Source organism: Trachypithecus francoisi, unplaced genomic scaffold (assembly GCF_009764315.1).
Source record: "Trachypithecus francoisi isolate TF-2019V2 unplaced genomic scaffold, Tfra_2.0 Lachesis_group4, whole genome shotgun sequence".
Lineage (NCBI taxonomy): Eukaryota > Metazoa > Chordata > Mammalia > Primates > Cercopithecidae > Trachypithecus > Trachypithecus francoisi.
The window spans coordinates 114,836,595-114,861,028 of NW_022681469.1; the positions used below are offsets into that span (position 1 = coordinate 114,836,595).

Below are 24,434 nucleotides of genomic sequence, written 5' to 3' on the forward strand. Positions count from 1 at the left end.
AGACTGGGGACACGTGGCCACTTGGCTATGGGATACCCCGATCAACTTTGGAGTGATCTATTATTCCTTTAATCAATATCACTGTTCGTTCTTACTTTTACAAAAACAATCTGCCCTCAGAGCAACGTCAGATCCCAGGAGCCAGGGAAGAGTAGGCGTTTCAGGAACCTTATCAGGGAGTGCAGCGGAGACATGATGTTCATAGCAAGTCTGAACAGGGTGTGGCTGTTCTGTAAAGTGCTGAAGAGACATCAGCTCTGGGCGTAGACTCTGGGGTCTGGCAATGTCAAATTTATTGACTGGCCGAGAAAGTTAATGATTTTATTCTTGTCCTGCAGAAGCACAGTGTTGACGCACATTTTACCATCCACACTCAACACAGACGACTGTAATTGTCTGATTATTGGGTCTGTGTCTCCCTGTGACTGAGATTCTTGAGCTCAGAGGTGGGTCTAACTCACCTTAGTGTCTCCATTACTCCCAGGACAGGGCCAGCTGCATCATTGGTACCCAATAAATGCCTCCTGAGTATGATGGGAGATGATGCAGCAGGTTGTTGTAAATGTGTGTGGGTTTTCACCTGTCTTGCTCTGACATAGCACTTCTTGCTGTGTGTATAGCAGAAGGAAGGTAAAGAGGTGCTGGTTTTAACTTTCCATGTCTTACTCTACTCAGTTTCTTTGGGGCCTACACCATGGATGTAATCACTGGCACATTGTTTGGAGTGAACTTGGATTCCCTCAACAACCCACAAGATCCCTTTCTGAAAAATATGAAGAAGCTTTTAAAATTGGATTTTTTGGATCCCTTTTTACTGTCAATATGTATGTGGACTTTTATGTTATTTCTCTCTCTCTCATCTAATTTTTAAAAACAGCTTTATTGAAAACAAAATTCACATACCATAAAATTCACCTACTTAAAATGTATAATTCAATGGTTTTTGGTACATTCAAAGATATGCACAACCATCACCATTGTTAACTTCTGAATATTGTTATAAACTTCTGAACATTTTTTGTAGACTCAGAAGCTACACACCATTTAACCATCATCCCCTTCCAATCTTCCTCACTTTTTCTTTCTTTTTTTTTTTTTTTAAGACAGAGTCTCGCTCTGTCACCAGGCTGAAATGCAGTGGTGTGATCTGGACTCACTGAAACCTCCACCTCCCAGGTCCAAGTGATTCTCCTGCCTCAGCCTCCTGAGTAGCTGGGATTACAGGTGCATGCCACCACGCCCGGCTAATTTTCATATTTTTAGTAGAGACAGGGTTTTGCCATGCTGGTCAGGCTGGTCTCGAACTCCTAACCTCATGATCTGCCCGCCTCAGCCTCCCAAAGTGCTGGAATTACAGGTGTGAGCCATTGCGCCTGGTCTTTTTTTTTTTTTTTTTTAACGGAGTCTCGCTCTGTTGCCAGGCTGGAGTTCGTGGCATGATCTTGGCTCACTGCAATCTCCACCTTCCATGTTCAAGCAATTTTTGTGCCTCAGCCTCCCAAGTAGCTGGGACTACAGGCATATGCCACCACATCAACTAATTTTTGTATTTTTAGTACAGACGGGGTGTCTCCATGTTGGCCAGGATGGTCTCGATCTCTTGACCTCGTGATCTGCCTGCTTCAGTCTCCCAAAGTGCTGGAATTACAGGCATGAGCCACGGTGCCCTGCCTTCCTCACCTTTTTTATGTTGCCCAGGCTGATCTTGAACTCCTGGCCTCAAGCCACCTTTCTGCATTGGCCTCCCAAAGTTCTGGGATTACAGGAGTGAGCAACTGCACGCAGCCCCAAAAACCCCCTCAGCTTTAAGCAACCACTAATCTACTTTCTGTCTCTAGATTTGCCTCATCTAGGACATATATAAATTGACTCATATAATATGTGGTCTTTGTGACTGACTTCTTTCATTTAGCATTACATTTTCAAAGTTAATTCATGTTGAAACATGGATCAGTGCTTCATTTCTTTTTATGACCGAATAATATTCCATTGTATAGATATGCTGCATTTTGCTTATCCGTTCATAGTTGGCGGACATTTGCATTGTTTCTACCTTTCAACTATTGTGCATAGTGCTGCTGTGAATAATTGTTTACAAATTTATATTTGAATACTTGATTTTTCTTCTTTTAGGTATATATTCAGCAGTGGAATTGGTGGGTTTTATAGCAGTAATTCTATGTTTCACTTGTTAAGGAGTTTCTAAACTGTTTCCCACAACAGCTACACCATTTTACCAGGAATGTATAAGCATTCTAATTTCCCTACATTCTTGCCAACACTTGGTTTTCTCGTTTCTTTTAATTATAGACACCCTACTACATGTGAACTGGTCTCATTGTGATTTTGATTTACTTTTCTCTAACGGCTAATGACATTGAGCAACATTGGCCATCTTTATGTCTTATTTAGATAAATGTCTGTTCAAGTCTTTTGCCCATATACAGCTGAATTCTTTTTGTTAATTTGTAAGAGTTCTTTATATATTCTACATACAACTTCCTTCTCAGGCATATATTTGCAAAATTGTTCTCCCATTCTATACATGTCTTTTTAGTTTCTTGATATTGTTCTTTGAACTTTATCTTCTTTGAACTGTATCTTCTTTGAACTTCTTTGAACTTTAATTTTGATGATGCATGACTTGTATATTTTTCTTTTATTGCTTATCCTGTAGGTATCAAATCTAAGAATCTATTGCCAATTGTGAGGTCATGGATTTGCCCCCTTGGTTTTCTTTTAAGGATTGTATAGTTTTAGCTCTTCTGTTTAGGTCTTCGATGCATCTTGAGTTTCATTTTACATGCAGTGTGACGTGAGGGCCCGGCTTTATTCTTACACTTGGCTATCCCGTTGTCCCAGCACCATTTGTTGAAAAAGATGATTTTGTCCCCATTCAATGATCATGACACCTTCCTCAAAATTCAGTGGACCAGAGACGTGTGGATTTATTTTGGACTGTAAATTCTATTCTGTTGAACTATACTTCTATCTTTATGCCAGTATCACATTGTTCTGATTATTAGAGCTTTGTGGTAAGTTTTGAAATTGGGAAGTATGAGTCCTGCAACTTGATTCTTTTTCAACCTTGTTCTGGCTACTCTGCATCCCTTACAATTCCAAATCAATTTTAAAATCAACTTGTCAGTTTCTACACAGAATCTAGCTAGGATTCTGATAATACATTAAATCTGCAGATCCATTTGAGAAGTATTGCCATTTTGAACTTTTAAGTTTTCTAATCTGTGAACATGGGGTGGTGGTTCCTTTTATTCAGAAACTCTTTTATTTATTTATTTATTTATTTATTTTTTTTTTTTTTGAGAAGGAGTCTCACTCTGTCGCCCAGGCTGGAGTACAGTGGTGCAATCTCAGCTCACTGCAAGCTCTGCCTCCCGGGTTCATGCCATTCTCCTGCCTCAGCCTCCTGAGTAGCTGGGACTACAGGCGCCCGCCACCACGGCCGGCTAATTTTTTGTATTTTTAGTAGAGACGGGGTTTCACCGTGTTAGCCAGGATGGTCTCGATCTCCTGAACTCATGATCCAACCACCTCGGCCTCCCAAAGTGCTGGGATTACAGGCGTGAGCCACCACGCCCAGCCTCTTTCATTTATTTCAACAGTGTTTTGTATTTTTTAGAGTCTACGTTTTGCACTTTCGTTAATGTTATTCCTAATAAGTGTATCACTAATATTTTGATGCTATGGTAAATACAATTTTTTAATTCCACTTTTGGATTATATATTGTAATGTACAGAAATACAGTTTATTTCTGTATACTGACCTTATATCTTCAAATATTTCTGAACACATTTATTAGTTTTAATAGGTAAATGGAAGCGCTGAGAGAGGTATTCTTATTTCACTCATGATCCTAGGGGGAAAGGTATTAAGTATGGTTAGCTATGGGTTTCATAGATGCCCTTTATCAGGTGGAAGAATTCTCTTCTGTTTTTAGTTGTTGAGTGTTTTTATCACAAAAGGCTTTTGGATTTTTGTCAAATGCTTTTACCATACATACTGAGACAACTGTGTGTTTTCATTCAATTGACAAGGTATATCACACAATCTTGTTTCCCTGGGGTAAACCCCTCTTGGTTATGGTATATAATTATTTTTATATGTTGCTAGATTGATCCAGTTTGCTAGTATTTTGTTAAGGATTTGTGCGTTTATATTTACAAGATCTGTTAGTCTGTAGTTTCTTTATCCTGTGATGTATTTGTCCAGTTTTAGTATGATGGTAATACTGGCCTTATAGAATGAATTTGGAAATGTTTCCTCATTTCCTAGTTTTTGAAAGTGTTTGTAGAATAGATATTAATTCTCCTTTAAATATTAGGTAGAATTCATTATTGGAACTATGTGGCCTGGCCTTTTCTTTGCGGGTAGTTTTGATTACTGATTCAATCCCTTTACAAGTTATAGATCTATTCAGATTGTCTGTTTCTTTCCAACTCAGTTTCTGTAGTGTGTGTCTTTCAAATAATTTGTCCATTTTACCTGTTATCTAATTTATACAATTGTTCTAATAATAGAATTGTTAAAAGAATATCTTTATACTACTTTTTATTTTTCTTAAATGTCATTAGTAATTATTTCCCCTCTTTTACTTCTGAGACTAGTAAACTGAGTCATCTCTTTTTATTTCTTTATCAGTATAGCTAAAGATTTGCCAATTCTGATGATATTTTCTCTTTTGTGGTAACATTTGAGCTTTTTTTTGAGATGGAGTTTTGCTCTTGTTGCTCAGGCTGGAGTGCAATCTTGGCTCACTGCAACCTCCACCTCCTGGGGTCAAGCGATTCTCCTGCCTCAGCCTCCCGAGTAACTGGGACTACAGGCATGCACTACTATGCCTGGCTAATTTTTGTATTTTTAGTGAAGACACGGTTTTTACTGTTGGTCAAGGTGGTCTCGAATTCCTGACCTCAGGTGATCCAACTGACTCAGCCTCCCAAAGTGCTGGGATTATAGGCATGAGCCACTGCGCCCGGCCTTGAGCTTTATTTTTGAAGCTAATTTTTTATTCTTAACCTTTGTGGATACACAGTTGGTGTATATATTTATGGGGTACATGAGATGGTTTCAATACAGACATGAAATATGAAATAAGAGCATTATGAAGAATGGGGAATCCATCCCCTCAAGCATTTATCCATTGAATTGCAAACATTCCAATTGTACTCTAAGTGATTTTAAAATGTACAGTTATTATTGACTATAGTCACTCTGTTGTGCTATCGAATCATAGGTCTTATTCATTCTTTCTAACTATTTTTTTTGTAGCCTTTTATTATCCTTACCTCCCCTGCCCCCACTACCCTTCCCAGACTCTGGTCACCATCCTTCTACTCTCTATGTCCATGAGTTTTGAGTTTTTATTTTTTTATTTTTTTATTTTTTTGAGACGGAGTCTCAAAAAATTGTGTGATCTAGGCTCACTGCAACCTCTGCCTGCCGAGTTTAAGCAATTCTCCTGCCTCACCCTCCTGAGTAGCTAGGATTATGGGTGTCCACCAACCCGCCCAGCTAATTTTTGCATTTTTAGTAGGGACGGAGTTTCGCCATGTCGGCCAGGCTGGTCTAACTCCTCGCCTCAGGTGATCTGCCCGCCTCAGCCTCCCGAAGTGGTAGGGTTACAGGCTTGAGCCACCGTGCCCGGCTGATGATATTTTCACGGAACCAAATTTTGGTTTCATTGCTTTTCTTTATTTAAATCTCTATTTCATTAGGTTACACTTCAGTTTTTATTAATTTCCCCTTTTCTGCTGGCTTTAGTTTTAGTTTACTCTTCATTTTTCAGTGTGTTATGGTATACATTTAGGTTATTGATTTGAGATTATCCAACATTCACAGCTATAAATTTCCCTCTGAACATTGCTTTGGCTACATCCCATTCGTTTTGGCATATCATGGCTTCATTTTTCTTCATCTCAAAACAATTTCTAATTGTCCTTTTGCTTTCTACTTCAGCTCATTGGTTACTTAAAAGTATATTGTTTAACTTCCACATATGTGTGAGTTTTCCAATTCTCTTTTCTCTCTCTCTCTTTTTTTTTTCTTTTTTCTTTTTTTGAGAGAGACAGTTTCATTCTGTCACTCAGGCTAGAATACAGTGATGCAATCTCAGCTCACTGCAACTTCCGCCTCCCCGGTTCAAGCGATTCTCATGCCTGAGTCCCGAGTAGCTGGGAATACAGGCACATGCCACCACACCCGGCTAATTTTTGTATCATTAGTAGAGATGGGGTTTCGCCATGTTGGTTAGGCTGGTCTCGAACTCCTCACCTCAAGCAATCTGCCTGCCTCAGCCTCCCAAAGGGCAATTCTCTTTCTCTTGTTGATTTCTAGTTTCATTCCATGGTAGCTGAAGGACATTTGCCGTATTGTTTCTATCCTGACTACTATTTCATGGAAAAACATGATTAATTAAAGCAGCAGGCTATGATCTGGGCTATCCAAAGAGACTCTAGTCCAGTAGATAAAGGCTAAGAAGTCAGGGAATTTAATTCTATTCCTTTGGTCACTCTGAAGATGCAGAAAGGACCACTGATCTCACTGCTATAGTGGAGACCCCCATGTGTGGATCTGCTCTTGCTCAGCCATTGGCCTGGAACAGGGGCAAAGGTCATACAGGAAATGGATCCTGGTTGAGAACCCTGAAGTCTATAGGCAGAGAAAATTGTAATTGCTGTAGGTAAATTTCACATTTTTCACGATGATTTATTTTTTCTTTTTCTTTTTAATTTTCCTATAGCACTCTTTCCATTTCTTACCCCAGTTTTTGAAGTCCTAAATATCGGTTTGTTTCCAAAAGATGTTACCCGTTTTTTAAAAAATTCCATTGAAAGGATGAAAGAAAGTCGCCTCAAAGATAAACAAAAGGTAAAATCTGGTGGTGGTGACATGAGAATGTTCACTTTTTTATTATGTTTTTGGGCTGTTTACGTATGATCTGTGCACTTATCTGTGTTTTTTTAAAGGCAGATAGAGAACTTTAGAGCAAGAGGGTTTTTAAATTTTGCTGGGAATAAAGAAGGTGAAGCTTGGGGAAGAAAGAGAACGAGTGAAACAGCATTTGGAATTTAATAATAGGCAAGACTTTAGTATATTACGGCATAAATAATGTAGAGATAGAAGCTTTACCGCTTCTCTTCCTTTCAGTAAATTGTCAATAAATTTGACTGTATAAAATTGTCAATAAATTTGACTGTATAAAATTGCCAGTAAATCTGACTGGATAAAAATGACTGCATAAAATTATTTTATGGGTATTACAATTCCTCAGTTCTTAGATTAGTAAGGAATCATTTCAAGTCCAAGCCTGCTATTTTTACACTTTCTTCAGCAGAAGTCCCTACCAGGCTACCTGCTGAAGTAAGTGTATACTAAATTTCAGTCCTGTCATAGCCTGGACTGGGCAGGGGTCTTCTCTGGGCATTGTGGGTGCAAGCTGACTGACCCAACTTTGCCTTCATGAGCCCTGGAGACCAGCCCGATGATGATGCCTCAAAGTCAGGAATGCAGGACTGGGTCCCCTAGGTGACACTGAACATTGTATAGAGTTCTAGGAGTGGGGAATATTTGAAGATGCATTCAAAACAGCTCCCCTGGGATTATCCTGAGATTAATCTATTTGTCCATTGGTTAAGAATAAAGGCAGGAGAACAAATAGGATTGAAATTCAGGACTTCTTCCTGTTCAAGAAATTATGACTAGAGAATGAGCTGACAACTCTTTGGCCAGGAAGCTGTGTCCAAAGGTCAGAGAAGCTGGGGATCAGGGAGAGCAAAGACAAAAAAGCAGATAGACATGACAAATGGATTTCTCTCAAGGAAACATCCTGCTCTCCAAGGTTTTAGATGCGTGATTTTATTCTAAACATTGGTGACTCAGGCAACACCCATTACACTTCTGAACTTAAAGGCAGCATATTCTCAGGAGGGGTGCTTAGGACTGGACTCCTGATTCACTTCTGACGTCACAAGTGACTTTCTGTCATTAAAAGTTCTCTTTTTGCTTCCAGCACCGAGTAGATTTCTTTCAACAGATGATTGACTCCCAGAATTCCAAAGAAACAAAGTCCCATAAAGGTAACCAAGGACTGTATCCGGGGGCTATTGATGGGGACAGTTGGAGAGAAGGCCCTGTTCTGAAAATGTGCAGAAAGTTTTCCAGGAAAATGAGAATTTCTTCGACATTCCAGAAAGGCACACATTTGGATGTTATAAACAATAGCTGGAGGCACTTTCTAGAAGCACACAGGCATAGCCACATCCCAGGCTTGAAGGGCAACCCTGAACAAGTGTGGCATGCCTGGAGGTCGGTCCGTGATCTGTGGATCACCCACATCAGATCAAATGCCAGATCTCAGCCTCCTCCAGATCCACTTACTCAGAACCTCTGCTTGGAAACATACATCTAACATCCAATCAGGAGACACACTGTCCAAATAAGGGTGATTTTAACTGGAAACACTTGGTGAAAGTGTGTTCACCAGGTTAATCTACTGACGGGTTTTATTTTTCCCCTATGTAATGAAAAGTAACTGTGGGAAAACCTCAAAGACTGTGTAGTGCCCTTTTCCTCTTCAATTTTTCACCTACTAGTTTCATCACCCATGGGCGATTTTGACTGAAACCATCATTACTATGATGGTTGCAAAATAATGACCATGATCGATTTCAAGCCACCAAGGTTTGACAACCATATGACATAATTGTGAATATTAACAATTAATTCTAAAGAGCAAGAAATGAAGGCAGGGCATGGTGACTTACGTCTGTAATCTCAGCACTTTGGGAGGCCGAGGCAGGTGGATCACCTAAGGTCAGGAGTTCAAGACCAGCCTGGCCAACAAGGCGAAATTCTGTCTCTACTAAAAACACAAAAACTAACCAGGTGTGGTGGCACACACCTGTAATCCCAGCTACTTGGGAGGCTGAGGTGGGAGAATCACTTGAAGCAAGGAGGCAGAGGTTGCAGTGAGCTGAGATCACACCAGGTCAACAGAGTGAGACTCTGTCTCAAAAATAATACTAAATAAATAAAATAAGTAAAAATAAAGAGCAGGAAATAGTTAACTCAAACACACCATTATAAATATATCTATGTCTTCATCTACTTGTCTATCTATGTGTCATGTATCATCTGTCCATCTGTCCCAACACAACTTTGTGTGAAAAGGGAAACAGTCTATCATTTCATTGCTCGATACAGACATCACTAGATACATGTGGCTATCGGGTACTGAACATGTAGCTGCTGCCACTGAAGAACAATTTTTAAATATATCTAATTTTAATTAATTAAATTTAAGTAGCCACCTGAGGCTAGTACCTATCCTACTGGGTAGCAGATCTACACTTTGAGATTATGATTTCATTTCAATTCCGTGTCCTGGGGTTCATGCCAACTGAATTAGATAATTGGAAAGTTGAATTTACCCACAACATCATCACAAAAATTATCACCAGTAAATCACAACTCTGTAGATCTTTCTCACACTCATCTTGTATCGTTTTCAGTTATGAAATACATGGTTGGAGTGGGCACTGTATTTATTTTAGTACCCTAGGTCTCTAAAGGTCTTAATCCAGTCCTGCTCAAACAGACCAATGGTTGACTGTGCTAAGCTTTTCTCGAAAGAAATATCAAGAGGGAGGCCAACCTGTAGTCATAAATGCTGTTCAGTGAACGTGAAGTGGAGCAAAGAGAATCAGGCCAGGATGGAATGGGCACTATGAATTCCACTCACTGGACCCTACTGTTTTATATTTCATGTTGGCCAATGCCCATCTATAAATGCATTCTTCCTGCTGTGTTATTATTATTGTTTGGACGAAGGGAGGCAAGATGGCGCAGTTCCGGGTTCTTCACCGTCAACTTTCCCGTGCCCGGGAAAGACACAGGTCGACTGCGCAGGCGCAACCCGACTTCCGAGGGAGAAAAACTGGAACCTGCCTAGCCACGCCTACCGCCCGCCCTGACCCGCCTATGTCCCGCCCACTGCCCGCCCACTCCCAGGCCCAGGACATAAAAGCCGCTCCCGGCGGGCGTGCTGCGCCTACTTCCTCAGCCCTCAGTCCTGTGGGGACTGTAGGTACTCCGCCGGAGAGCTCCACTGGGTAGCTCCACCGGGTGACTCCCCCCGCCTCCCCTGCTGGAGACCAAGGGACCTCACCCCTCCCCCACACCTTCTTTCCTGAAGCTGGGGGACCAAAAATAAATGTGCAGTTTTGCTCCTAGCCTTGCCTACTGGCTGGCCATTTAATACTCGCCCTGGTTTCCTAGAAAGCAAATCAGCTTCCTAGAAAGCAAATCAATTATTATTATTATTTGAGATGGAGTCTCACTTTGTGGCCCAGGCTGGAGTGAAGTGGCCTGATCTTGGCTCACTGCAGCCTCTGCCTCCCAGGTTCAAGCAATTCTCCTGCCTCAGCCTCCCGAGTAGCTGGGACTACAGGTGCCCACCACCACACCCAGTTGTGGGGTTTTTGTATTTGTAGTAGAGGTGGGGTTTCACCATGTTGGCCAGGTCTCAAACTCCTGACCTCAAATGATCCTCTGTCTCAGCCTCCCAAAGTGCTGGGATTAGAGGCTTGCGCCACTGTGCCCAGCCTCCTGCTGTTTTATTAAAACCATTCACTGGACTACAGTCAATCACCTCACTTCTAGATTTTTGTCTTTGTAGCTTTGGTGTATCCAGAGATCATCCATTTTGAAGACTAGTGCCCTAGGAACTCTATTACTTGATGTCACTCAAATGTGTAATCCATGCTTCTTAAGCCATGCTGGGCACACAAATTACCACACCTGATGAAAGTTCAGATTTTGATTCTTCAGTTTGAGGGTAGGGTTTGAGATTTTGCATTTCTAATAAGCTCCCAGATGCTACTGGTGCTGCTGGTCCATGGACCACACTTTGAGTGGCAAGAGGTGATCCGTAGCCTAATCTTCTTCCCTTGGGTTCCCTCAAACATGCTTAGAGAAAAGATCCTTTATATTTCCCTAAAATCAAACCTTAGCATTGCAAACTCTCTCATTGTTTGTCAAGCTATATTGTAGCTAGAGTAATTTAAACCTTCCCTGGGGAGAATGTTACCCCATATTTACTTACAGATAAAGTACTTTTATGATTATCCAAGGGATATCCCCATAACACTGAGTATGTTAGACAGAAATGCTCTCTCTGAAAGTTACCTAGCTGTGCAACTGGTGGGGATGATATCATGAGGAGTGGATGGCCCGTAATCACGTAGACCCTGGAAAAAACTGGATTAAAATGATTTTGCCTTGTTCTAGCTCTGTAGGATACACATCAGAGTGAAGCCACCCCCAGTGTGACTGAATTGCTTTTCTATTGTTGCCCCTAGGGATTTGGGAGCTTCACTGGGATTTCGCTTCCTCTAAACTGTGATAATCTACATTGGCTGCTTTTCCTAAAATGTCTTTCCTCTCCTTTCAGCTCTGTCTGATCTGGAGCTTGTGGCCCAGTCAATTATCATTATTTTTGCTGCCTATGACACAACTAGCACCACTCTCCCCTTCATTATGTATGAAGTGGCCACTCACCCTGATGTCCAGCAGAAGCTGCAGGAGGAGATTGATGCAGTTTTGCCCAATAAGGTGAGTGGACGATCCCTGGAGAAGGAGGGAAGAGGTGAAGCCTCAGCAAAATCCCTCCTCACCATTTGCCATGAGAATTTTTTCAAAAAGTGTAAGCGTCAGTCCTTTCATATACACTACACATAAAGGCTCTAACGAGGAAAAACAAAGGGAAAAACGTAGGTAGTGGATGTTTCTTGCAGAAGATCTTTGTAAAACAGTGCTGATCCTGCTGCATCCATTATCTGTTACCAACATAACACCAAGTAAAAAATATCCAGAAACCTCAATGGTATCTAAAAACAACCATTCATTGCTCACAAGTCTGGATAGTGAGTTCTGCTGATCTTGGCTGGACTCACTCTGTTCTAGCTGTTGGTCTGATGGAGCCTGGTGCTGGGTGTGCTGGGCAGGCTGACTCAGCTCTGCCTCACACCTCTCTCATGCTCCAGTCAAGTAGCTAATGGTGAAGAAGCCAAGCTAGGAACCAGGGTGCCTGATGCCTGGGCCAAACACTTACCCTCTACAATATTACCTTCCAAATATAACACCAAATGCAGTCACGTATTACCAAACTGTTTTCAGAATTCTGCCAGAACTGGAATTCTTTGTGGTGTAATGAGACCTGGCCTTGGGGCTGGCCCTGGTTTGGCAGTGAGGCGAACCCAAAGGAATGTTCATCTATGCTCACAGTCCAGGCCTAAAGGAAGAAGTGGGAGACTGTTCGAGAAAGAGAGGATGGGGCTGCATGGAGGGTTCCTATCCTGTTTATAACTCTCAATAGCACTGACATTGTGTGCCCTCTTCAGTTATAAAATTCTTTTGTCACCCGGGCATGGTGGCTAACACCTGTAATCCCAGCACTTTGGGAGGCCGAGGCGGGTGGATCACGAGGTCAGGAGATTGAGACCATCCTGGCTAACATGATGAAACCCCGTCTCTACTAAAAAAGACAAACAAATTAGCCGGGTGTGGTGGCAGGTGCCTGTAGTCCCAGCTACGCAGGAGGCTGAGGCAGGAGAATAGTGTGAACCCAGGAGGCAGAGCTTGCAGTGAGCCGAGATCGCACCACTGCACTCCAGCCTGGGCAACAGAGTGAGACTCCGTCTCAAAAAAAAAAAAAAAAAGTTCTTTTGTCATATTTGGGTTACAAAGGAACTAGTTTATTCCCAAACTATTTATAAAGTTTTTATATAACACAGCGTTACTCTCCACATTTTTTTTTTTTTTTTGGGATGGAGTCTTGCTTCGTCACCCAGGGTGTAGACCAGTACGGTGATCTCGGCTCACTGCAACCTTCGCCTCCAGGGTTCAAGTGATTCTCGTGCCTCGGCCACCCGAGTAACTGGGATTACAGGTGTGTGCTACTATGCCTGGCTAATTTTTATATTTTTAGTAGACACAGGGTTTTGCCATGTTGGCCAGGCTGGTCTCAAACTCCTGACCTCAAGTGATCCACCTACCTCGGCCTCCCAAAGTGTTGGAATTACAGGCATGAGTCACTATGCCCGGTCTAAACAGGACTTTTCAATTTTAAATGATTGTCTGAAATAGAGGGTTTGCTTTTTTACATTTTCTCTTTCCTTGGTATAGATGCATAGCCTCTCTTTGGAAAGGTGACACTGGCTTTGGCGTATTGTAGGTGATTCAAATGGCCATCGTCTAAGAGTCATGCTTGTTCACCCAAGAAAGAAAACACATGAAATGGTAACATCAAGGATTTCAGTCTCTGTGTCGGGGATTGTGCCAAATTCATAACTCCTCCACACATCTCAGTGGGCCATTGAGCACATTGCTGGGTATGGACAGTTATTAAAATAATTTATACATGCAACAATCTTTTACCAGTACGAGTTATTCTCTGGAGCTCCTAACACTTCAGTAGTACTGCATGAACAAAGTTGAAAGTTAATTCCAAATCTCAATTTATCCAAATCTATTTCTTTCTTCCCAGGCACCTGTCACCTACGATGCCCTGGTACAGATGGAGTACCTTGACATAGTGGTGAATGAAACACTCAGATTATTCCCAGTGGTTAGTAGAGTTACAAGAGTCTGCAAAAAAGATATTGAAATCAATGGGGTGTTCATTCCCAAAGGGTTAGCAGTGATGGTTCCAATCTACGCTCTTCACCATGACCCAAAGTACTGGACAGAGCCTGAGAAGTTCTGCCCTGAAAGGTACAAGGCCCCTGGGAAGGGAGCCCTCCCTCAGCCAGCCTGGTGCAAGTATATTCTGCCTCGCTCGATGCACATAGCAATCATTTGAATATGTGCTTTTTTATTTTGGAAGTTTTTTATTACAAAATGATAATTGTCAAACTTTACAAACTATAGATTAGGAAACACTTTATAACAACCCTCATTAACTATGTAATGCATGTCTTATAGGCATTTTTCTATGCATATAGTACACTATCACATTTTATTTGAGTTTGAACTGCTGCTTACTTCATTTCAAAGTAAACCATAATCTATCTACTATCTTATGTTACTACATATTTACGTATGCATAAGCTGTAATTCATTTGACCATAACGTTATTTTGAGTATATAAGCTTGTTATTCATTTCCGTTTTTCTTTGCTGTGCCCTTTAGCTCTCTGAATTTAGCACCATGTTTAGGACATGTTTCCACATTCCTTTTTTTTCAACATTGCTTGCTGTTTTCCGTAGTGTAATTGTAAAAGTGCAGGCTGAGGTCCTGAGACATCCTCATCCCTGATGGTTTAAGCCACTTCATTGAGGACAGAGGGAAGCAGAGGTTCTCCTGGTCCTGTCTGTGTCTGCAGTCCTGTGCCGGCTCCCTTATACTCTCAGTTGTTGGTGACTCTTCCAAAGCAAAGTCACCTGCTTTCTAGACTTCTCAGAAGTTCCTCCTTGGAAGTGTTGGGCATGATCTTCTGGGAATTCAGAGCCAAGGTCAGGCTTTGGGCACAGTTTGTAGTCTGGAAATAGTTGATATTTTCCCATTTTGGAAAGGAAAATTTGGAATGAACTTTGTAGGGCACTGGTTGGTGAGGCCTGGGATCTAGACTTTTATTGTCCCCTAACTATAAACTTCCCAATGGCAGGGACGTTGTCTTGTTAGGCATGCTGTCCCTACTGCTGGCACAGACTCTGTACATAATACTTGTTGGAAGAGCAAATCAGAATTGACCAAGTTCTCTTTTTTCTGGAGTAGAGGACTTCTGTGTTTCCTCCATCTCGGCACTTCCGCCTCTTGTGGCTGCACCAACACAAAATCAGAGACTGCTCACTGCACTTCTCTTTGCATCATTCAGTCACCAAACAGATAGTAAGTGGTGACTATGTGTCAGGAACTGGACCAGGCAGTGAGAAATCCATATACTAAAAAAAAGTCTCTTGTGAAGAATGTTTGACATACACATAACTATATTCTATAGACACCAAGCTATAGAATAGTATTAATGCATCCCCGTGTGTCCATCACCTGTCTCAACAGTCAATACTGCATGTCAGCTGCCCTGTCCACACACGATCACAATCCTCTCCGTGACTACAATGTTATCTTGCAATAACCTGTAAATATTTCAGAATTTTCTCTAAAATACAAGTACTCTTTTAAAAACACATAACCACAAGGGCATTATCACTTTCCTCCATCAAAATTTTTTCACAATATAATCATATATTGAGGAATCAAATTTGAATAAACATGGGTTTAACCTTCAAAAAATGTATAGCCAGCCAGGTGCGGTGGCTAACACCTGTAATACCAGCACTTTGGGAGGCTGAGGTGGGGCTCACCTCCCAAAAGCCACCATGCCCAGCGTAACGTGTAGTTTTAATAGTTTTTATGTTTCATTAACTTGTTTTTATGTACTTCTGTGAAACTAGGTTCAGTAAGAAGAACAAGGACAGCATAGATCCTTACAGATACATACCTTTTGGAGCTGGACCCCGAAACTGCATTGGCATGAGGTTTGCTCTCACAAACATAAAACTAGCTGTCATTAAAGCACTGCAGAACTTCTCCTTCGAAACTTGTGAAGAAACTCAGGTCAGTAAACTTTCTTATAAATAATGTTTATTGGGAGTTTTTTAAACTGAAAAGTCTATATTTTTTAAATTATTGTTCATATTTCAATAATTTGCTCTGTGGGACAAAGAATCTAATTGGAGCTATCTATAATCCTGAAAGATGAATCTCTTCTGGAGTTCAAAATCTGTGACTTTATAAAGGCAGAACTATAAAGATCATCTAATGTCAATATAGATTAGCATGGTATAATTATGTTCAGTCTCTGTGAACTTGAGCAAATTTTAAATTTAGTTTCATGTCAACTGTAAAGATAAGGAAGTGTTTTGCACAATCATGAAGTGCAATGATTACTTCATCAGGACTTTTGAATAGTGCTTTCCTCCACTAGAACTTGCAGAAGCCCTTTCATGACAGTGTTTCTCAACCACTAACTGTACATTGGAATCACTGGGGAGCTTCAAAAATTCGTGTTGCCTGGATCATCTCACAAATTCTAAACTAATTTGCCCAGAGTTGTGGCTTTAAAAGCTCTCCCATTGGTTCTCACATGAAGCCAATGTTGAGAATCACTAATTTAAGGCATTTCTGCCAGATAGAAAAGATGCTCATAGTCCAAGGCCATCCTGACCATTTGACCTTATCTTCCAGGAGTGCTGCTTCCCTGCTTCATACAAGCTGTGCATCTTTTCACCCCAATAATAGCTCTATGAATGTTCTTCTTTTCCTTCTCATTTTGTTCTTATCCTACAAGTCCTACATCAATTCCCCAAGCCACTCTAAGAAACCTTCCCCATCGAATACAGGGCCAATTATTCTTCTGCTTTGTTACTGTTTATTGCAAGCTGTTATCACCTAATTTTATACTTTTCACTAAACCAATCAGTTTTATTCTATAAGTATTTTCTCTATTCTAAGAATTTCTCCTCTCTGCCTCATTTATGTTGTTTTGTTTTAATTCTTTCATAAAAGTCCAGTAGCATCTTGCAGGGAACAACATCCATTGCAGGCATTCTATACGTGTTTAAGGAGTGATTTGCAGTTGATTTGGAGTTCTTGGATACAAGTTTTAAGCTATTTAATTTTTAAATTTAACATGCGACATTTGTATATTTGAGTGTGTGTGTCTATCCGCAGGAAAAACATATTCATGCCATTTGAAATTTAAAAATAATAAGTCGTATTAATAGAAAGATATGGAATCCTTTCTCTGAAAAACTTAATGAATATTTGTCATTGATTTATATCAAGCAAGGCCCTATAAGTCTTATTTCTAAGACTTGTGCATTTACTATGCAACTCCTATTCCAAAGTAGGCTTTGTGCATGGGAAAGAAGAAGAATAGATAGTGTTTCAATCTTATTTGTGGCTTTAGGGAAGCTGTATATCCATCCTCTAAGTGTGTACAGACAGAGGCTCAGCTCTGAATAAAAGCAGGTCTCTGGCACACGTGGGATGGGGTGATACTCCCTGGCAAGTTCCCAAGCATCTACTAGCTGGCACTTTTCAATTTCCATGACAATTTCCCTGCCCTTCACTTAACTGAGATCAGAACATTTCTCTGCTGGCTGCTCCCCTGACACTGAAGAAGTGACTTGGTGAGAATGAGTGCTCAAAGTATTAGTCAAAACACTATAGGCCTTGAGAAGCTTCCCATTTGCATTTCCTTTGGAAATCAAGAGAAGATGTAAAAAGCAAAAGCATAATGCTTCTTGAAGGTCTCTTCCCATCATTACACTGGATGGGTTCAGTTGGAAGAAGTTAATGAATTCTTTATAAGTTGAAGACTGTCCATTTAATTGAAATATATAACACCTACTGAGGATTATCTTGCAAGTTTCATCATACACAAAATTGACTTTATATGACTTTTCTAAAAGTTTAACATAATGCCTAATAATCTGGATTTGATTTTTTAAAATATCTCTTTGCTTAAAATTTAAATAAAAAGGAACAGAAACCAGCATAAACAATCTCAAGCCTGGCACAGAATAGACACTCAATAAACATTTTGTTAAATGATGAACGGTAAATGCTTTCACTATCCAGTCTTCACAGAACTCACTGAACAAGTACAAAGAAACCAACATGTATGGTGCTGAAAGTAGTTTTTAAAAATCATTGCAAAGCATTACCCTTGATGTCATCTTTTTTACTTTGCTTCTATCTTTTCTTCGTTTGCTTCATTGTTTCCCAATATTCTTGTTTAACTTTTGCAGATCCCACTGAAATTAAACAATCTACCAATTCTTCAACCAGAAAAACCTATTGTTTTAAAAGTGCACTTAAGAGATGGGATTACAAGTGGACCCTGACTTTCCCTAAGGACTTCCACTTTGTTCAAGAAAGCTGCATCCCAGAACACCAGACGCTTCAAATTGCTTTGTGAATAAAACTCAGAAATGAAGATGAGCTTAACCTAATGTACTGGGTGAATAATTAGAAATTATCTACATTCATTGAGCTCTCATTGTCTGTGTAGAGTATTACACATTGCATACTATGAAGGAGGTGACAAATCAGTGCCAAATAAGTACAGTCACCCTCTCTAGTTCTCATAAGACTATCTCCTCACCACCTACAGTTAGTACCCTCAGGTCCTCCTGAGCTCTGATCAGAGAATAAACTTTTCTCTACAAGTTTACCAACAATTTTTAATGAAAAGGAAAATTATAGTTGTGATTATTGTAGTGGCATTTATATTACATGTTCTATTTGTGATATTCTATAATAAGTATTATATTGAGAAAGTCAATAAACACCTCTTTACAAAACTGTTATCTGATGTCTTCCTGCATATTAAGGATGAATCTACAGGATTAGATCAATGAGATCAACAACTAAATATTTTTGGTCATTACAATTGCTTGTTCTATGGGGCCTTTTACAGGACTCTAACTTGATTATTAATCTAGGTGTGAGTTAAACCACTGTGACGTTGCCTATTGTTTAGAAAACATTTGTAGTTTCATTTGGCCTCTTTTGAAGCACATATTTTGGTAACATTCAACTTAGGAACTTATTTTTACATTATTAGTTTTGATTTAATATTATATATCATCTCACCTGATAGTACTGGAAGGCAGGGAACACGTTTTCCTATACTTGTTCTATTTCACCTTTTACTCTCAAATGTTTTAACATAATGAACACTGAATAAGATGTGATTTATTAGTCAATTGATTGAGCAGCAAAGCTAAAGGCATTCATCAGTTTCAGCCTGCATCAGAGGCTGCACAGAATTCTTCCTCTTCCTTTTCTGCTTCATCACAAAGAAATAGGGCTATATATTTCCAAATTTTCAAAATAATGTTGACATTTTGACCTCCTCCCATGGCTCATGAACGCTCTCAATGGCATCTAGAGTAGTAAATCCTTGCCAGAAGGCTTTCAATTGACTTTGCCCAGATCCATCAGAGGAATCACTATCTATGGTGGCTATAGCCTTATGAAATGTATTTCTTAAATAATAAGACTTGAAAGTTAAAATTACTCTCTTATCCACAGCTGCAGAATGGATGTTTTGTTAGTAGGCATTAAAGCAACAATAATCTTTTTGTCATCTTCATCAGAGCTCTTGAGTGACTAAAAGTATTATCAATGAGCAGTGATATTTTGTTTTGTTTGTTTCTATTTTATTTTAGGTTTCAGGATACATGTGCAGAACATGCAGGTTTGTTACATAGGTAAAGGGGTGCCATGGTTTGCTGCACCTATCAAACTACCACCTAGGTATTAAGCCCCACATGCATTAGCTATTGGTCCTGATGCTCTACCTCCCCCGCCCCCACCCAACAGGCCCCAGTGTGTGTTGTTCCTGTGTTCATGTGTTCTCGCTGTTCAGCTCACACTAATGAGTGAGAACTTGTGGTGTTTGGTTTTCTGTTACTGTGTTAGTTTATTAAGGATAACAGCTTCCAGTTTCATCCATGTCCCTGCAAAGGACACGATCTCATTCCTTTTTATGGCTGCATAGTATTCCATTGTGTATATGTACCACATTTTCTTTATTCAGTCTATCATTGGCAGGCATTTGGACTGACTCCAAATCTTTGCTATTGCGAATAGTGCTGCAATAAACAGGCTAAGTCTACCTGAAGTCAATTATTGTCTAATTTTATCTGTATTGCAGACATTTTTAAAATCATCTCGAGAGGCTAGACTAGCACTATTTGCTTGGGAGTTGTACTTATGTAAAGAAATTTAACTGGTAACAGATACAAGGTTTAAAAAGAAAAAACTAAGTGAAATTAATAGTAATATGATAACTCTAGTTTGCATAATGCTTATGACCCATGAACCTAGGCTTAAAGGCAAGTAATTAAATAAACCAAATGACCATAGGGAATTAGTTGAGACAGGTTGTAACCATGTGGCCAGTTTTTCTTCTTTTGTGTATGTGGGTCTCCACTTTTCCAGAGTGAGAACTAAGCCTTGATTTTTTCATCTTGCCCAAATTCCTATCTAAGGGGTGTAGGGAGTCATGCCCTAAAAACCATAAATTCTCATCAGATGGGTTTTATTTAACTCTATATATTGTGACTTACTTTCCAAACTGACTTTGGCATAACATTACGTGACAAAGAAGAAACTCAAAATATTTTACCCCAAAACATGTTTCTTTGCCGTATCTTGAAATGGTCCTTTGTGGGGCATCTGTAAAGAATTTGCATCTGTAAAGAATCTCTTTTCATCATGTAGCTAGATCTTTTTCTTCCAGGCCCTCCCAATCCTGAAGAGATGAAGTAAGAGTCTAACACCTTTTAAAGGTCTGAATGGGAAATATTTGTCATCTATTGTCTCTAAGGGCAGCCACTATAAGACTTCAAAAGAACCCTGGTCTCAACAACCTTTTTTTTTTTTTTTTAATCTTAACTTGAACATTTCCTTTCTATCCATCCCAGGTCTTTAAACGAATTCAACCAATTGTCAGTCAGAAAATGTTTAAATTTTACCTATTGCCTGGAAGCACACACACCCCCAACATCCCACGTTGAGTTGTCCCACCTTTCTGAACCAAACCAATGTATTCTGAAATGTATTTGACTGATGTCTCATGCCTCTCTAAAATGTATAAAACCAAGATGCACCCCTATCACCTTGGGCATATGTTCTCAGGACTTCCTGAGGGCTATGTCACAGGACATGCTCACTGATATTTGGCTCAGAATAAATCTCTTCAAATATTTTACAGAGTTTGATTCTTTTCATCAACAAGAAGAAATTACCCTAATATAGTATGTAGTATTAGCAATAATGTTACCAGAAAGGGGCCCTAGTCCAGACCCCAAAAGAGGGTTCTTGGATCACTCACAAGAAAGAATTCAGGGCAAGTCCATAGAGTAAAGTGAAAGCAAGTTTATTAAGAAGTAAAGGGATAAAAAATGGCTACTTCATGAGCAGAACAGCAGCATAGGCTCCTTCTTGGCCATTTTTATGTTATTTCTTGATTACATGCTAAATAAGGGGGATTATTCATGAGTTTTCCAGGAAAGGGTGGGCAAGTCCCAGAACTGAGGGTTCCTCCCCTTTTTAGACCATATAGGGAAACTTCCTAACATTGCCCTGTCATTTGTAAACTCTCATGGCACTGGTGGGAGTGTCTTTTAGCATGCTGATGCATTATAATTAGCGTATAATGATCAGTGAGGATGACCAGAGGTCACTTCTGTTTCCATTTTGGTTTGGTGGGTTTTGGCCAGCTTTTTTTACACATGCTGTTTTGTTTTGGTTTTGGGGGTTTTTTTGGAGACGGTCTCACTCCATCACCAAGCCTAGAGTGCAGTAGTGCAATCTCAGCTCACTGCAACCTCTGTCTCCCAGAGTTCAAGGGATTCTCGTGCCTCACCCTCCCCCTCCCGCCACCCCGAGTAGCTGAGACTACAGGAATGCACCACCACACTTGGATAATTTTTGTATTTTCAGTAGAGACGGGGTTTCACCATGTCGGCCAGGCTGATCTCAAACTCCCGACCTCAGGTGATCCACCTGCCTCGGCCTCCCAAAATGCTGGGGTTACAGACATGAGCCACCATGCCTGGCCTCACCTGCTATTCTTTTAGAGTTGCAGTGTGTTGCTTGTCCTTCCTCTTAACAAGTATTTTATTGCTGTTATTGAGCAAATAAAAGCAATGATCAAAACAGTGCTAGTGAAAGAATGTTATTCTGTCTTCCCAAACTGGAGGGTAGACATTCATTTTTTAAATTTAAATACTTATTTAATTTTTATTTGGAAATATATATTCACAGAAAGTTGCCCCAAAAATGTACAGGGATGTGTCATGTACCCTTCATTCTCTTTCCCCCAATGTTAATGTCTTCCATAACTATGAATATAGTATACTCTTATTACTCTAGTGACAAGAAATTGACATTGACATAATCCACAGGGCTTTATTCAGATTTCACCAGTTTTATGAGCCCTCATTTGTGTGCATGTGTGTGTGTGTGTGTGTGGAGCTCTATGCAAATTCATCACATGTGTAGATTTGCATAATGCCCAGAAGAATCAAGATACAGAACTACTCCATCAGCCTATGACCCTCGTGATTCTCACCTGCTATTCTTTTATAGTCACAATGTGTAGCTTAACTTTTCTTTTTCACACGGTTTTTTCATTACTTTTATCAAGCAAAACTTTATTTTGAGGGGACCAATTTATCAATTTTTCCTGTTATGAATTCTGTTCTTGGTATTGAGTTCGAAAATTCTTTGTGTACCGCACCCCACCCCCAATGTTTTTGTTGTTTTTCTAAAAGTTACATAGTTTTATCCTTTACGTTTAAGTCTATGATTCATTCTGCATTAATGTTTGTCTAAGGTATCAGGTTTAGATCAAGGTTCATTTCTTGAGGCCTATGGCTATTCATTGTTCCCACACCATTTTTGGAAAGGCTATCCTTCCTCCACTGAATTGCTTTTGCACTACTATCAAAAATCAGTTGGGCTGGGCACAGTGCCTCACACTTGTAATCCTAGCACTTTGGGAGGTCGAGGCAGGTAGATCACTTGACATCAGGAGTTCGAGACCAGCCTGGCCAACATGGTGAAACCCCATCTCTACTAAAAATACAAAATTAGCTGGGCATGGTGGCGCATGCCTATAGTCCCAGCTACTTGGGAGGCTGAGGCAAAAGAATCGTTTGAACCCAGCAGGCGGAGGTTGCAGTAAGCCAAGTTCAAGCTACTGCACTCTAGCCTAGGCAACAGAACAAGACTCTATCTTTAAAAAAAAAAAAAAAAAATCAGGCCAGGTGCAGTGGTTCATGCCTATAATCCCAGCATTTTGGGAGGCCGAGGTGAGCGGATCATGAGGTCCGCTCAGGAGTTCGAGACCAGCATGACCAACATGATGAAACTCCGTCTCGACTGAAAAATACAAAAATTAGCTGGGCATGGTGGTGTGCACCTGTAATCCCAGCTACTCAGGAGGGTGAGGCAGGAGAAACGCTTGAACCAGGGAGACGAAGGTTGCAGTGAGCCAAGATTGCGCCATTGCACTCCAGCCTGGGTGACAGAGCAAGACTCCGTCTCAAAAAAAAAAAAAAAATCAGCTGGGCCTATTTGTGTGCATCTATTTCTCATTCTCTATTCTGTCCCACTGATCACAGCGTCTTGACTATAGCAGCTGCATAGTAAGTAGTAACATCATTGCGAGTGATTTCTCCCACTTCATTTATTTTTTTCAGAAATATTTTATCTATTGTTGGTCTTTGACTTCCTATACAATTCAGAATAAACATCAATATCTAAAAATAAACTTTCTGAAATGTTGATACAAATTGAAATAAACTTACAGATCAATATGAAATAAATCTATATCTTTACTATGTACAATCTTGACCGTATGAACACAGGATACCTCTCCATTTCCTTTCCTTCCTTTCTTCCTCTCATGTACATTTCCTAGTTTCAGGACAGTGAGATGTTTTGTTAGGTTTATAGCTAAAGTCTTTTGATTTAATTGGAGGGATTATAAATCATATAGCATTTATAATGTGTTTTCATATGTTCATTGCTGTCATGTAGAAATGTGTTTGACTTTTGATGTGTTGCTCTTGTATCCTACAATTGTGCTAAATTCATCTTTTTTTTTTTTTTTTTTTTGAGTCTTACTCTGTTGCCCAGGCTGGAGTGCAGTGGTACGATCTAGGCTCACTGCAACCTCTGTCTCCTGGGTTCAAGCAATTCTCCTGCCTCAGCTTCCCAAGTAGCTGGGATTACAGGCATGCACCACTACACCTGGCTAATTTTTGTATTTTTAGCAGAGACAGGATTTCACCATGTTAGCCAGGCTGGTCTCGAACTCCTGGCCTCAAGTGATCTGCCCACCTCACCCTCCCAAAGTGCTGAGATTACAGGTGTGAGCCACCACATTTTTATTCCAGAATTCATTTTTTTATTCCAGAGTTCCCCTTGCATATTCTTTGAGTGTTGAGATGCTCCTGATCATACTCTAGTATGGAGATGTGTTCTTGAGAAACTTGAGACAGAAAGTAGAGAAGGGCAAGCCCCTCACTTTGAGAGAGTAAGTAGGAGCACAGCCATGGGGTTCTGAGTTGTCATGATCCCCTCCAGCTGCCTGCCATGGAACTGATATCCCCACTCTTGGGTTACTCCAGTGACCAGACAAAAGCAGGGCTGTCGTGTCCAATGGGCCACCCAAGAGGGGACGGCTCCCATGAGAAGACAGGGAAGCAGTGTGGGGTTGGGAGTCAGGGGGGATTATTTTCTCCTCTGTTCACAGAAGGCTAAATTTACTCATCTGCTAAATTGTCACCATGGATATTCTGGAAGAAAAATACATTTTCTAGATGTAGTT

At 40.3% G+C, this 24,434-nt stretch overlaps 1 protein-coding gene across 1 annotated transcript in view; it reads left to right on the top strand.

Moving 5' to 3' along the window:
* LOC117072863 (cytochrome P450 3A43) overlaps positions 1-18,387 on the top strand; it is a 42,567-nt gene extending 24,180 nt beyond the window's left edge. The window contains exons 7-13 of the mRNA XM_033193315.1: positions 676-824; positions 6,762-6,889; positions 8,031-8,097; positions 11,472-11,632; positions 13,566-13,792; positions 15,472-15,634; positions 17,833-18,387. Of these exons, the coding sequence (XP_033049206.1) occupies positions 676-824; positions 6,762-6,889; positions 8,031-8,097; positions 11,472-11,632; positions 13,566-13,792; positions 15,472-15,634; positions 17,833-17,928 (991 nt within the window). The 3' untranslated portion in view covers positions 17,929-18,387. The remainder of the gene's footprint in view (positions 1-675; positions 825-6,761; positions 6,890-8,030; positions 8,098-11,471; positions 11,633-13,565; positions 13,793-15,471; positions 15,635-17,832) is intronic.
* The last annotated feature ends 6,047 nt before the right edge of the window (positions 18,388-24,434 follow it).